General features: G+C 33.9%; 6 protein-coding genes across 6 annotated transcripts; 4 read left to right on the forward strand and 2 right to left on the reverse strand. All coding sequences in view use genetic code 12, as the record gives it.

Annotated features, from left to right (window-relative positions):
* Positions 1-464: 464 nt before the first annotated feature.
* On the forward strand, positions 465-2,636 carry CTRG_01647 (ferric reductase family protein; the record flags this gene model as incomplete). Its single annotated transcript, XM_002547294.1, has 1 exon — positions 465-2,636. The coding sequence occupies one exon, from the start codon at positions 465-467 to the stop codon at positions 2,634-2,636; it is 2,172 nt and encodes a 723-aa protein (XP_002547340.1).
* Positions 2,637-4,759: 2,123 nt separating this feature from the next.
* On the forward strand, positions 4,760-6,394 carry CTRG_01648 (sugar porter family MFS transporter; the record flags this gene model as incomplete). The annotated part of the gene is made up of 1 exon (XM_002547295.1): positions 4,760-6,394. One exon carries the CDS (start codon positions 4,760-4,762, stop codon positions 6,392-6,394), a length of 1,635 nt encoding a protein of 544 aa, XP_002547341.1.
* A 205-nt stretch (positions 6,395-6,599) lies between these two features.
* On the reverse strand, positions 6,600-7,586 carry CTRG_01649 (25S rRNA (adenine2142-N1)-methyltransferase; the record flags this gene model as incomplete). The annotated part of the gene is made up of 1 exon (XM_002547296.1): positions 6,600-7,586. One exon carries the CDS (start codon positions 7,584-7,586, stop codon positions 6,600-6,602), a length of 987 nt encoding a protein of 328 aa, XP_002547342.1.
* A 407-nt stretch (positions 7,587-7,993) lies between these two features.
* Positions 7,994-10,129, forward strand: MAK5 (putative ATP-dependent RNA helicase; the record flags this gene model as incomplete). Its single annotated transcript, XM_002547297.1, has 1 exon — positions 7,994-10,129. One exon carries the CDS (start codon positions 7,994-7,996, stop codon positions 10,127-10,129), a length of 2,136 nt encoding a protein of 711 aa, XP_002547343.1.
* Positions 10,130-10,281: 152 nt separating this feature from the next.
* Positions 10,282-11,592, reverse strand: ERF1 (translation termination factor eRF1; the record flags this gene model as incomplete). Its single annotated transcript, XM_002547298.1, has 1 exon — positions 10,282-11,592. One exon carries the CDS (start codon positions 11,590-11,592, stop codon positions 10,282-10,284), a length of 1,311 nt encoding a protein of 436 aa, XP_002547344.1.
* Positions 11,593-12,068: 476 nt separating this feature from the next.
* LEM3 (Lem3p) lies at positions 12,069-13,382 on the forward strand (the record flags this gene model as incomplete). Its single annotated transcript, XM_002547299.1, has 1 exon — positions 12,069-13,382. One exon carries the CDS (start codon positions 12,069-12,071, stop codon positions 13,380-13,382), a length of 1,314 nt encoding a protein of 437 aa, XP_002547345.1.
* Positions 13,383-13,645: the final 263 nt, after the last annotated feature.

Here is a 13,645-nt window from a genome sequence, read left to right on the forward strand (position 1 = left end):
ATTGAAAGAAGACTAAGATTAACGTTTCAAAATTATTTTTTTCGATTTACAACATTCTTTATCATGTTAGTATCTAACAATAAATACTGTTTAAAATTCCGGATCTACGCACGATTGAAAGGGGAAACGATCGACGTTAAATGAACAACAACAATTTCATCTCTTTTTGCTTCATGTATCGAAGCAATCTGTTTTCAATTTGAATGTTAGTATTATATACAGGAACGTATCTCTTTGACAATCTGTATTATTCTCTGTTTTTTTTATTATTTTATTGTCTTTTTTTTGACTATATTTTTTTTTGCAACTTTTCGCCTTACAGTTCCCCCAATAGATTCTGGGATGTTTCTAATTTCTTAAATGTATAAATAATTAAGCGAATCCCCATTGGATTATTTTATATGGAGGGATTGAACATACTTGTTATTATTTATTAACGTTAAATCACGGTTTATTACGCCTCAATGAAGTTGTTATTTCTACTTAGCTTGGCAACATTGGGTGCACATGCATCTAATGTGCCTGAAGTCAAAAACCTTGAATTCATTAGATATTCCAATATGATACCTTCGTATGCCTGTAATTTACAGGTTAATAATGCTGCTACCTATTGTGCTGGTACCAGTGCTTTCAATACAAATTATACTTGTTTATGTACATCTCCAGGTTGGGTTGAATCAGTTATGGGATGTCTTGCATATGACAAGAAGAACACCACAACATATTTGAATGGTTTAATTAGATATTGTAGAATTCAAGGTGGTGTTTCATTAACTATTCCTCAATTAGAAGATGCATACTCCAAGTATGTGGAAAATGCTAAGAATACATCAACAGTGAAAGGTTTCAACAGTACCGAGGTCATTGACTATCCTGTTTTATTAAGTCAATACGAAACACAATTATACAGAGATGCTTATGACAAATACTTGGGCAATTATGATGATGCCTTGTACTATGGTGCAGGTATTTATGGTTACTGGTTATTAATGTTTGTTATGGGATCAATTGTAAGTTGGAGCAGATACTTATTCCCTGGTTTATACTCGTCAAATGGATTCATCAATGGGATTAGAAAGAATATAACTCTTCCAGCTTTAGTTGGTAAAGCAAAGACCAACGCTAAATCTATTTCATTTATTGAATTCCTTGTTCCTTCAAGAGTTGAATCTTTAATGCTTTCTGGATTTTTAATCTTGATGATAATTTTCCTTTCTGTTAATACTGGATATATCCCAGGAGATCCAGTTTTATTCACCAGCGCAGCTGCTAGATTAAGATATGTTATAGACAGATGTGGTATTATTGCTACCATGATGATGCCATTGGTATTCTTATTTGCTGGTCGTAATAATTTCTTACAATGGTTAACAAGATGGCAATACTCTAGATTTGTCACTTTCCACCGTTGGACTTCTAGAGTAATGTACTGTTTGATTATTATTCATGCTGCTGGTTATACCAAAGAACTTGGAAATTTCTACAACACCGCTATAGAGGAAGGATATATGAAAGCTGGTATTGTTGCAACTGTTTCCGGTGGAGTTATGCTTATGCAAGGTTTTCTTTATTTGAGAAGACGTTGGTATGAAGTCTTTTTGATTGGTCATATCGTTCTTGCCATAATGTGGGTTGCTGGTGCATGGATACATGTTCAAGATTTAGGTTATGTTTACTTTATGTATCCAGTATTGGCAGTTTGGTTTTTTGACAGATTAGTTAGAGTTATTCGTTTGCTCATGTTTGGATTCCCATTGGCTCAAGTTACTTTGTTATCTGATGAAACTGTTAAAGTCAGTATTCCAACTTCTAATTATTGGACATCAGTTCCTGGCGGTCATGCATTTATTCATTTCTTGCGTCCTTCTAGTTTCTGGCAATCACATCCATTTACATTTACTGATTCAGTTGTGGAAGATCGTCATATTGTATGCTTCTGTAAAGTCAAAGGTGGCTTAACCAGTAGCTTGTACAAATACTTATCAGCTCGTCCAGGAAGAAGTGCTAAAATCAGAGTTGGTGTTGAAGGTCCATATGGTGAACCAACAGGAGCAAGATTTGCTGACACCGCTGTTTTCATTGCTGGTGGTAATGGTATTCCAGGTATTTACAATGAAGTCATCCAATTGGGCGAAAAATCACGTGACCAATCAAGACAAGTTGTAAAATTAATTTGGGTTATTCGAGAATTCAAGTCGGTTGCTTGGTTTTACAATGAATTGAGAGCTTTAAGAAATACAAATATTGAAACCACTGTTTATGTTACAAAGCCAGATTCTGCTTCTAGTTTTGAAGATTATTATGATAAAGGAGGCGAAAAGGAAGATTATTCGATGAAGGAGAAATATGACCAATATACTAGAACTGATGAATCTGATTTTGAACCAGGGTCCAGTGATAATGATGCTTTCAGTACAATGAAACGTGATTTGAATAATATTCATTTTAGAGAAGGCAGACCTGATATTCAAGAGATTGTTGCTATTGAAGTAGATGAATGTCAAAAATCCGTTGCATTTGTTGCATGTGGACATCCACTAATGGTTGATGATATTCGTTATGCAGTCACCAAAAATATTACCAATGCAGGAAACAAACGTGTCGATTATTATGAACAATTACAAGTTTGGGCTTAGATTTTTTTCTTTCTTTTATATTTATGTATTCTGTTATTTCTTTTCTCTTTCATTTAATATACCCCTTTTTTTCATTGTGTTTATTATGTATTGCTGCATAACAAAGTCCACTTACAAGTAAAAACAGCATTGGCATAACAGACAATTAGTTAATTAATATTACTTCTTGTAACTCCAGAATTAATCGTAAGGGTAGAATTCCCCCACCATCAACAATATCCATCATACCACTGGGGTATTGGCCATACTATTCAAATAACTTGTGAGAAGTGAAATCTCAACTTGCTTGGCATATTCCGAGGACAAAAAAAATGAGCGAATCAATGATAAATCCTTCAACTTACCATTTATTCTTGCCCAGATTAAAGATCTAATTTAGAGACAAAGAAAAAAAAAAGAAGAGAAGTGGACGGAGTCACTCCAGAAGACATTGGGATAGTGGAATTATTTTTCCAAAGTTAATTACCGACATGCGGATACGGGAATATTTGTCAAATTAATCCGAGTGAGCTAAAATTTTTTCTGAAACATAATGCATAACCACTTAGACAAATTAAATACCAAGAGTAATATCAAGCGATCAATTTCATTCATTCCCCCAGGTTGAACATGGTGGAGAATCGTCGTACGATGATGGAGCGTGTTTTTGTCTAGTCACCCACAAGACCAACGAGAAAAAAAAAATTAACAGCAAAATTTGTGAGATATGCGGCAGGCTGTTGCTCTTTTTTTTGTTTACTACTTTTGTGTTGCAAAACTTTTTTTTCTTTCTATTTTTGCTTGCGAATTGTAACACTGTTTCAATGTGATTATGCTACAATAATCATCGGTGCTAACAATACAATGCAACGCCAATTCAAGAGATGTTCTATAAAAAGAAAAAAAAATAGAAAACTACCCGGATATTGATGTACGCTTGAACAATCACCCAATACATGAAATGGTGGGGGAGGGGGAGAAGGAAAGCATGCGGCATTGCTGCGAATAATGTACTGTGAACTATTCTCTGTATGTGCGTGCATATGCCCAATTATTTTTTGTGTAGAAAGTTTTTCCGAATTATGGGAAAATTATTATTGTAATATCATTGAACTTACAATAACTATAGTTGCAAAACAAAAGAAAAGTCACTTGACAAACCAAGCAAAAAAAATATATGTAAACCAGAGCACAAGCAAAAAAGTACACTGAGAATGACTAAGAATGACTAGGTTTTATTTTTGTTTCCAGAGAGTTTTTAAGCTCAACTAATGTTCTATTATTTTCTGCTGTTACTGGACAAACCATAGATGAGAATTTGCCCAGGACAAATTTTTCATTTCTTTTCTTCAATAATGCACCACTAAAGTTTACTCCCCAAGGAGTGACCCACAAAACCATGGGGTTCTGAATTACTTTTGAAAAGTTTATTTGTGGCTTAATTTCATTATATTTCTATTTTCTTGTGTTGATCCCGAATGCTTGCCGAAACGATATCAGCTGCTTTCTTTTCTTATACATGATAATTTGACTCTTTTAAAGTTGCAACGTTTTAAATGTTTCTATGATACAATATAAAGAAGAATTGACAGAGATTTTTATTTTTATTTTTTTTTTGTTTGCAATGGTGAGTTGATTTTATCAACACCAAAGAAAAATTCATAACTCGAAACCCTCTGGTTTGGTCATAACCTTGTCTAATATCAAACGGTTTACTAAGAAAGAATTCTAAGGAAACAAACCAAACTAACAAAAATTTGATGAATTGTTGGTACCAAGAAGTCGAATTGTTTTTTTTTTTTTGCAATTTTTTTTGAAATTGTGGCCAAGAAATTGCAACCATGCACAAAAAAAAAAACTGATGAAAGTAAGAGAAAAAAAAAAAGAAATCACAATAAGTTTTTCCGATGAATATTCCCAGTTGCCTTATTTTCTATTTCTTCTTTTGTTCAGGTAGTATTTTGATATGAAGAGTAAATTGTAATGAATGTCCCACAAATTTTCCCATAAATACCCACATTTATCCCCAAGTTTTTTCAAGGAATTTTGTTATTTTTATTTTTAATTCTACAGATCTATACTCACTTTATATCTTGTCTATACCAAATAGAGAGAGAGAGAAAAATAAAAATAAAAATAGGACTATGAGTAATTCCGAACAAAATTCAAGCAACACATCTTCTTCCATCTTAGAAGCTGACGCTAAAGGTGATGACTTGCAACAAATCATTGATGAAACCTTGGCTAAGAAGTCATACAAAGAATATATCTTAATTTCATGTTTATGTTTCTTGGTTGCCTTTGGTGGTTTTGTCTTTGGATATGATACTGGTACCATTTCTGGGTTCGTCAACATGACTGATTTCCTCGAAAGATTTGGTCAAATTAATGGTTCTGGTGAAAGATACTTGTCTAATGTTCGTACTGGTTTAATTATTTCCATTTTCAACGTTGGTTGTTGTATTGGGGGTTTAGTATTCGCCAAAGTTGGTGACATGTATGGTAGAAGAATCGGTTTGATGTTTTCTATGGCTATTTACGTTGTTGGTATCATTGTTCAAATTTCTGCTCAACACGCTTGGTACCAAATTATGATTGGACGTGCCATTACTGGTTTGGCTGTTGGTACCGTTTCTGTCATTTCTCCAATGTTTATTAGTGAATCCGCTCCAAAAGCTTTGAGAGGTACTTTGGTTTGTTGTTTCCAATTGTGTATCACTTTGGGTATCTTTATTGGTTACTGTTGTACTTATGGTACCAAGAAATTGGATAACTCTGCTCAATGGAGAATTCCATTAGGTTTGTGTTTCCTTTGGGCTATTTTCTTGATCTGCGGTATGTTGTTTATGCCAGAATCTCCAAGATACTTGGTTGAAAAGAACAGAATTGATGATGCAAAAGTTTCCATTGCCAGATCCAACAAATTGAACCAAGAAGATCCATTTGTTTTTGCTGAATTGCAATTGATCCAAGCCGGTGTTGAAAGAGAAAGATTAGCTGGTAGTGCTTCTTGGGGTGAATTGTTTAGCGGTAAACCAGCAATTTTCAAGAGAGTTGTCACTGGTGTTTGTTTAGCTTCCCTCCAACAATTGACTGGTAACAATTACTTCTTCTATTTTGCTACCTCTATTTTCAAAGCTATCGGTTTGGAAGATTCCTTTGAAACTTCTATGATTTTGGGTGCTGTCAACTTTGGTTCCACTTTTGTCAACATTTACGTCATTGAAAAATTGGGTAGAAGACTTTGTTTATTGGTTGGTTCTGCTGGTATGTTTGTCGCCTTCATTATCTACTCCATTCTTGGTTCTGTTAACTTGTACGAAAACAATGATTTTGATAGTGATGTCACTAACCGTTCCACTGGTAGAGCTATGATTTTCATTACCTGTTTGTACATTTTCTTCTTTGCTTCAACTTGGGCTGGTGGTGTTTACGCTATTCTTTCTGAAATTTACCCATTACGTGTCAGAAGTAAGGCCATGGCTGTTGCTATTGGTTCTAACTGGATGTGGGGTTTCTTGATTTCTTTCTTCACTTCCTTCATTATTAATGCCATCCACTTCTACTACGGTTTTGTCTTCACCGGTTGTCTTGCCGCATCATTTGTCTTTGTTTACTTCTCCATTATGGAAACTAAAGGTTTGAGTTTGGAAGAAGTTGATGAAATGTATTCTCAAAATATTTTGCCATGGAAATCTGCCAACTGGATTCCTCCATCTGCTGAACAAATGGCACACTCCACTGGTTATGCTAAACCATCTGCTGTCGAATCTCCATGATTTTCACTTCACAAACATTCTTCCCCTACTTTTTTTTAATGTCCATTTGACTCTGTCTATTGCAAATGATTTATTGATGAATGATAATTTCTAAACATGTTGAATGATTATAATTATAATAATAATAATAATAACGAATAAACGAAAAATACAATAATAAAAATAATAGTAAAAGAAATGCCAAAAAAAGGTGTATATAATAGATTTATGATATAGTAATACAAAAGTTATTTTTCGATGATCCTGAATGTAGTTCCTTCTTTTGAAAACTTTTAACCAATTTGGTCTTGCCTGTCCAATCAAATAACCAATATGCAACTTTCTTTGCTTCATAATAAAATGTTTGTTGAAATCCTAACATGGTCATCATTTCAAGTAATCTTTCATTGTCAAAATACCTCGAATTTGATACACAAGGTAATGGTAATACTAAAAATAAAGAACTCATATTTTTCTTTGGTTTTTTCAAAAATTTAGTCATTCTAATCAACATCTCTCCTCTTTCTTTAGGCGTTGGAACAAAATTTATAACTAAAGAACACGAGATTAAATTGAATTTTTCAGATTCATTCTCTGGTAATGGTCTATCCATGAAATTTTGTTCAAGAATCAAGGGATCTTGTGAATTCAAGTCAATTCTTACGATATCTTTGAAAATACCACAGGTTGAAATAACATTATGAGGACTTAAACAACCAATTTCCAACGCAGTAACATCGTTAAGCTTATTTTCATATTTATCCAGTTGTAACCATTCAACTAATTTTTTTGACGAGTCACCACCTCTTTTACTAGTTTGACCTTGTGTTGATGCAGACTGGTAAGACTCAATTCCACCACGTTGTTCAATTTCTGAATCAATCCTGGCTAGTATTTGAACTAAATCTGACTTTGTCAATGTATCATCAATTTTATAGATAGGATTATCAGAATATTTCGTTGGAGCAATGAAACTCTTAAAAGCGGATTTATAACTTGCATCTGCTTGAATTACATTATAATCATTAACTGTGATTTGAGGATATGATTTTCGTAGTTTTATAATTACCAATGTCTTACTTTTCTGTAATACATGAAACCGACGTATAATTTCTCTGGTTCTTTGAGGTTTTAAACTTTTAGGAGTACCAAGTTTCCCAGTAATTGTTTTAGGAGCTTTCAATAACCCAGATCGGGACTTCTTCTTTGCCATGATTGGTGTGTAACAATTGGTAGTTAACTCTGATCTTCATTGTAGACAAACCAATTTTTTTTTGTCCTTATAAAATTTATTTCAGATGAGCATTGCGAATTTTCCTGTAATTTTTTTTTTTTTATTTTGGTTTCTTATTGAAACTGTTCTTTTCACTAACAGTCTACACGACATCACTAACACTCCTCTTAAACAATGGCTAAAGAGGAAAAAAGAAGATATCTAAGCAAGGAAAGAAGAAGATATCGAAACCAAGAAAGACACCATCTTTGAAGCAAAAACTTCAGAGGGAATCCAAAATTGTCAAAATCAATGAATTAGCATGGACACCAGTTGAAATTCCAGATAATTTGGGCGATTATGAAGGGTTTTTTGGATTAGAAGAGATTGATGGAGTTGATGTTAAAATGGTTGACGGGAAAGCGGAATTTGTTGTTACTGATGAAAAGAAGATCTCGAAGAAGAAAACTCCTGAAAATGATGATATCAAAGTCGATAATGATAACGATGAAAATAACGATGAGGCTATGGAAGAAGACGAATTTGGAGGATTTGAAGATGAAGAAGATGATAAAAAAGACGATGAACAAGAGGATGAACAAGGTGATGAACAAGAGGATGAACAAGGTGATGAACAAAAAGATGAACCTTCCACCGCTGATTCTGACAAGAACGGGGAACTTGGTATTGTATCATTTGCAAACCTTGATTTGCCATTACCAGATGATAATGAAATCAACTTACCAATCTGGCAAAAGGGAGATTTAGGATCTTCAATTAGTGGTTATACACTTAATGGATTATCACAATTAGGATTTCAAAAACCAACTCCAATTCAAAAGGAAACCATCCCAATCGCATTACAAGGAAAAGATGTCATTGGTAAAGCTACTACTGGTTCCGGTAAGACATTGGCATATGGTATCCCAATTTTGGAAAAGTACATCCAATCTTTAAATACAATTAAACAAAATAATAAAGATAAAAAGATCAATCATCCAACAGGTATAATTTTTGCTCCAACTAGAGAATTAGCTCATCAGGTTGTGGAACATTTAAATGCATTGGCTAAATATTCACCATTATCTACAAGAGGAATTGTAAGTATCACAGGTGGGTTATCTATACAAAAACAACAAAGATTATTGAAACATGGACCCGGGATCATTGTTGCAACTCCGGGTAGATTGTTGGAATTGATTCAAGGTGACCTCGAATTATGTAAAAGATTAGCATCTACTGATATTATTGTTCTTGACGAAGCTGATAGATTGTTACAAGATGGACATTTTGAAGAATTTGAAAAGATTTTAGAATTGTTTGGTAAAAATAGACCAAGAAATAAACTGACGGAATGGAAATGGCAAACTTTGGTTTTCAGTGCTACTTTTTCTAGAGATTTATTTGGTAAATTGGATAAACGTCAAAAGGGTAAAACAAGCTCATTGATGCATAATGATGAGGTTGTTAAATTATTGAATGATAAATTGAAATTCAAAGACAAGAAACCAGCTATGGTTGATGCCAATCCAAAAGAAATCGTTTCTGGTCAAATTACAGAGGCATTGGTTGAATGTGGTCCAACTGAACGTGATTTATACTTGTACTATTTCTTGCTCATGTATAAAGGTTCAACTTTGGTGTTTGCTAATTCTATTGATTCTGTAAAGAGATTGGTTCCATTTTTGAATAATTTGAACATTCCTGCCTTTTCTATTCATTCATCCATGATTCAAAAACAAAGATTGAGAGCATTGGAAAAGTTTAAAGAAGCTAGTGAAAAGAATGAAGTTGCTGTATTGGTTGCTTCTGATGTTGCTGCTAGAGGTTTGGATATTCCAAATATCGATCATGTTGTACATTATCATTTGCCTAGATCAGCCGATGTTTATATCCATAGATCTGGTAGAACTGCTAGAGCTGGTAAAGAGGGTGTGTCTGTTATGTTTTGTTCTCCGCAAGAAGCATCAGGACCATTAAGAAAATTGCGTCGTTTAGTGGCAGCAAATTCAGAAAAACAGGCATCCAGATTAAATATGCACAATGATGTCAAATTACTTCCTATTGAAATGGATCTTGTTTCCCAAATCAAACCGAGAGTTGACATTTCTTCAAAATTAGCTGATGGTAATATTTCTGCCACTGCTACAAGAAAGGAAAAATCTTGGGTTGAACAAGCGGCAGAAGATTTAGGAGTTGATGATTTATCAGATATTGATAACTTTGAAGACGATATTATTAAGAAACAACGTAAAAGAAAAGAAGCCAAAATGTTATCAAAAGATCAAACAAAAGTCCTTAGATATGAGTTGAAGAGTCTATTGGCTGCTCCAATAAAGAAAAATGCTAGAAGATCTTACATCACAAGTGGTCTTCAAAACCTTGCCCATCAAATGGTTACTGGCGCTCATCATGAAGATGTTTTAGGACATGAAAAGGTTAATGCATTGAAAGATTTGAAAGGATCAAAAAATGTCAAAAATAAAGTAACCAAAAATAAAGTAACCAAAAAGAAGACTGTTAATAAGAAAACCCTGAAATAGAGTTTAGTGTATAATAAAGAAATGATTATATATATATAAGGAAAACAAAAAAAAAGTTGTAGATAATATAAAAAAACAATCAGAAGAAGAAAAAACAGAAAAAGTAAAAGAAAAATAAAAGCTATGATATGAATTATGCAATTAAAACCAATCTAAATAAAACTGTCATCATCGTCATCGTAATATTCATCTTCACTTGATTCGTCGGCCAATTGCTCAAAGTTAACTTTGTATCTCAATATAGCACCGATACCACCAAAACCTTGGACGAATTGAGCACCTTCAGAAGATTTATCAGTGACGAAATCTAATTCAGCACCATAGTTTTTATAATTTTCTGCCAACCATTCCAAGAATGATTCTTCTTTAACGATTTCCATTTCAGTACCAGTCTTTTTGTCCAATTGCCATGATTTATCTGGCAATTCTGGATTAACGTGTGCAATTACTTCTTCACCTTCAATATCCTTCAATGTGTATCTGACAATATTCAAGTTTTCATAAACAATAACTTTTTCACAAGCACCCAAGTCTAAAGCTTTCAAGGTGTCTTCGATACCATAACAGAATTTTCCAGTATCCTGACTGATTTCTTCGAAATATGCTTCCAACAATTTCTTTTCTTGGACGAATTTAACGTTAGCCAAAGTTTCAGCAGACAATTCAATGGCTTGGTTGAAACCATTTTCACCACCGTAGGAAATATCAACAATTTTAATAACTTTAGCTTGTAATCTATTATCGAACAAGTCAGACTTAGACAATTCAGTTTTGAAATCAGCAGAACCGGCCAAAATCAAACCTTTAACATTGACTTTATCAGCAGTAATAAAATTTTGCACAGCAACTTCAGCGACTTTTCTGACATAATTGTGTCTCTTTTCTTCTCTCAAACGGGAGAAACGCACAGCAGATTGACCACCTCTACCATGCTTTTTTGGTAAATCAACTGTAAATTTGTGCAAGACTTCTCTAGTGTTACCACTAACAGCACCAAATAAGGCACCATTACCATCCATAATAATAAAACCAAATCTATCGTCATTTTCCAACAATTCATTCAAGGCCTCAACATGGAATTTGTTGTCACACAAGTAAAGGGATGTATTAATTGGTTTGAATGGTTCAAAATCTATGTTCAATTTCTTTTCTTTACCTTCATCGGTAATGACATCACCACAATAGACAACCAAACCATTTCTTGGTACACTGTTGTATAATTTCAATTTTTGTTGTGTAGAAGTAATGGCAGACAAGACAGATAATCTGTTGACTCTTGACTTGATATTTGACGCAGTACCATATTCTTCAGTCAACATCTTTTGGATCAATGAGATTTGACCCTTTGGTGGAATAACCAAAGAAATCATCGAGGTACCGTTACCTCTAGCCATTTCCAAGGATTTGATCAATTTCTTGACTTTCCAAATTTCAATATTCTTTTCAGCGTCTGAGTCGGACATCTTGTTCTTTCTAGTCTATTATTTACTCTCAAAAATAAAAGTATAAACTTGTAAATATTCTTCACCAGGAACGTTATTCAACAGAAAGAGAAGAGTTGAAAAGAGAAGAAGAAAAAAAAATTTACACCGGGTCTCTATGAAAATTTTGATTGTTGCAGCTCAAAGACAACAAATGCGAGAAAAAAAAAAAGTTTCATCATAAAAACGAACAAAGCAAATTAAAAAAAAAAAAAAAAAATTTGATGGGGGTCGTGTGAAACGTGACATGAATCTGTTTGCTCATACAAATGCAAAATTACACTACAACAGTACAACAGGAAAAAGAAAAAATAGAAATTCGAACAAAAAAAAAAAAAGCTCCGCCTAAAATTTAAGGACAAATCGGGTATAATAATCGCTGAGTTAATTTTCTTCTTTGTAATCTCTCAGTATTTCCCATTTTTGTAGACTGGATAGCACATCATATATACACAATCATGGCCTTTACAGAAGATCAAGAACTACAACAGAGACAGGCTGGAAACAGGGCTGTTGAAGATTACAATCAGGAAGAAGGATACGAATCATCATCATCAGCCGAATCGGAAATAGATACTAGTGAAGAGAAATCAAGAAGACCAAAAGAAAATGCTTTTACTCAGCAAAGATTGAAGTCAATAAATCCAGTGTTGACTGCAAAGACTGTTATCCCATTGCTAGTTGCCATTGCAGTTGTTTTTGTTCCCCTTGGGGCAGCCATGTGGTATGCATCTGATAGAATTGAAGACATAACTATTGAATACACTCAGTGTGAATATTTGGCTCTGTCAAATAGTTGGACATCTATTCCAGATAAGTACATTGATTATAATTTCAGAAACAATTCGAAGAATGTCCCGGATCCTCAATTCTCATGGAGATTGACCAACGACTCAACTCAAAGATTTGAAGATGAAAGATTAGTGTGTGAAGTCCAATTCCAAGTGCCTCAGACCATGAAGGGACCTATTTATCTTTACTACCGTTTACACAACTTTTATGCCAATCATCGTCGTTTTGTCAAATCATTTAGTGAAGATCAATTGAATGGAAAAGCCGCCAGTTTGGATACAATCAAAAACACTGTGGGTCAAAATTGTCAGCCATTATCAGATGTTAATGGTACTAGAATTTATCCATGTGGTTTAATTGCCAATTCATTGTTTAATGATACTTTCACAACTGCATTCCTTGCAGTAAATGGAACTTCAGAGGACAAAACTGTCCCATTGACAGAAAATGGCATTGCGTGGTCAACTGATAGAAATAGATTCCAAAAAACTACATACAACTATACTGAGATTGTTCCCCCACCTAATTGGTACAAAATGTTTCCAGATGGTTACAACGAAACGAATATTCCAGATATTTCAACTTGGCCACAATTCCAAAATTGGATGCGTCCTTCTGCCTTGGCCACTTTTAACAAGTTGGCTTTACGTAATGATAGTGCTTCATTGGAACCAGGTATTTATCAAATTAATGTTGGTTTACATTTCCCTGTAACTCCATATAATGGTAAGAAGTACTTATATATAACACAGCGTTCTGTCATCGGAGGAAAAAACGACTTTTTGGGCATAAGTTGGATGGTCGCTGGAGGAATTTGTTTTGTATTGGGTTTAACATTGTTGGTTATCAACTTCATTAAACCTAGAAAAACCGGTGACGTCAATTTACTTAGTTGGAATCAAGAGAAAACCAAGCGCGATGAACAGAGTGCAGCAGCTGCTGCTTCTGGAGATGGTTCTTCAACAGGATTCGAGAAGTGACCAATTAGTAATTCTTTGTGTATTTTGTAACTTGAAATTATATTCTTTTACTTGATTGTATCATAGAAATCTTTGATTTTGCTTTAGGAAGACAGCATGGGTATTATCCGTGATCCGTATATCAGTATATTTCATTGATTTTATGTTTGATAGTTTCTATGTACTCTTTGACAAATGCTGTTTTTTCGTTTGTACGGATAATAAAGTAAACCGGCTGCTAATTATTGGATTCAGTTTGTTTGATTTCGCACCAAAGAGTTTGC

The sequence above is a fragment of the Candida tropicalis genome (genome assembly GCF_000006335.3).
Source record: "Candida tropicalis MYA-3404 genomic scaffold supercont3.2, whole genome shotgun sequence".
In the NCBI taxonomy this organism is placed as follows: Eukaryota; Fungi; Ascomycota; class Pichiomycetes; order Serinales; family Debaryomycetaceae; genus Candida; species Candida tropicalis.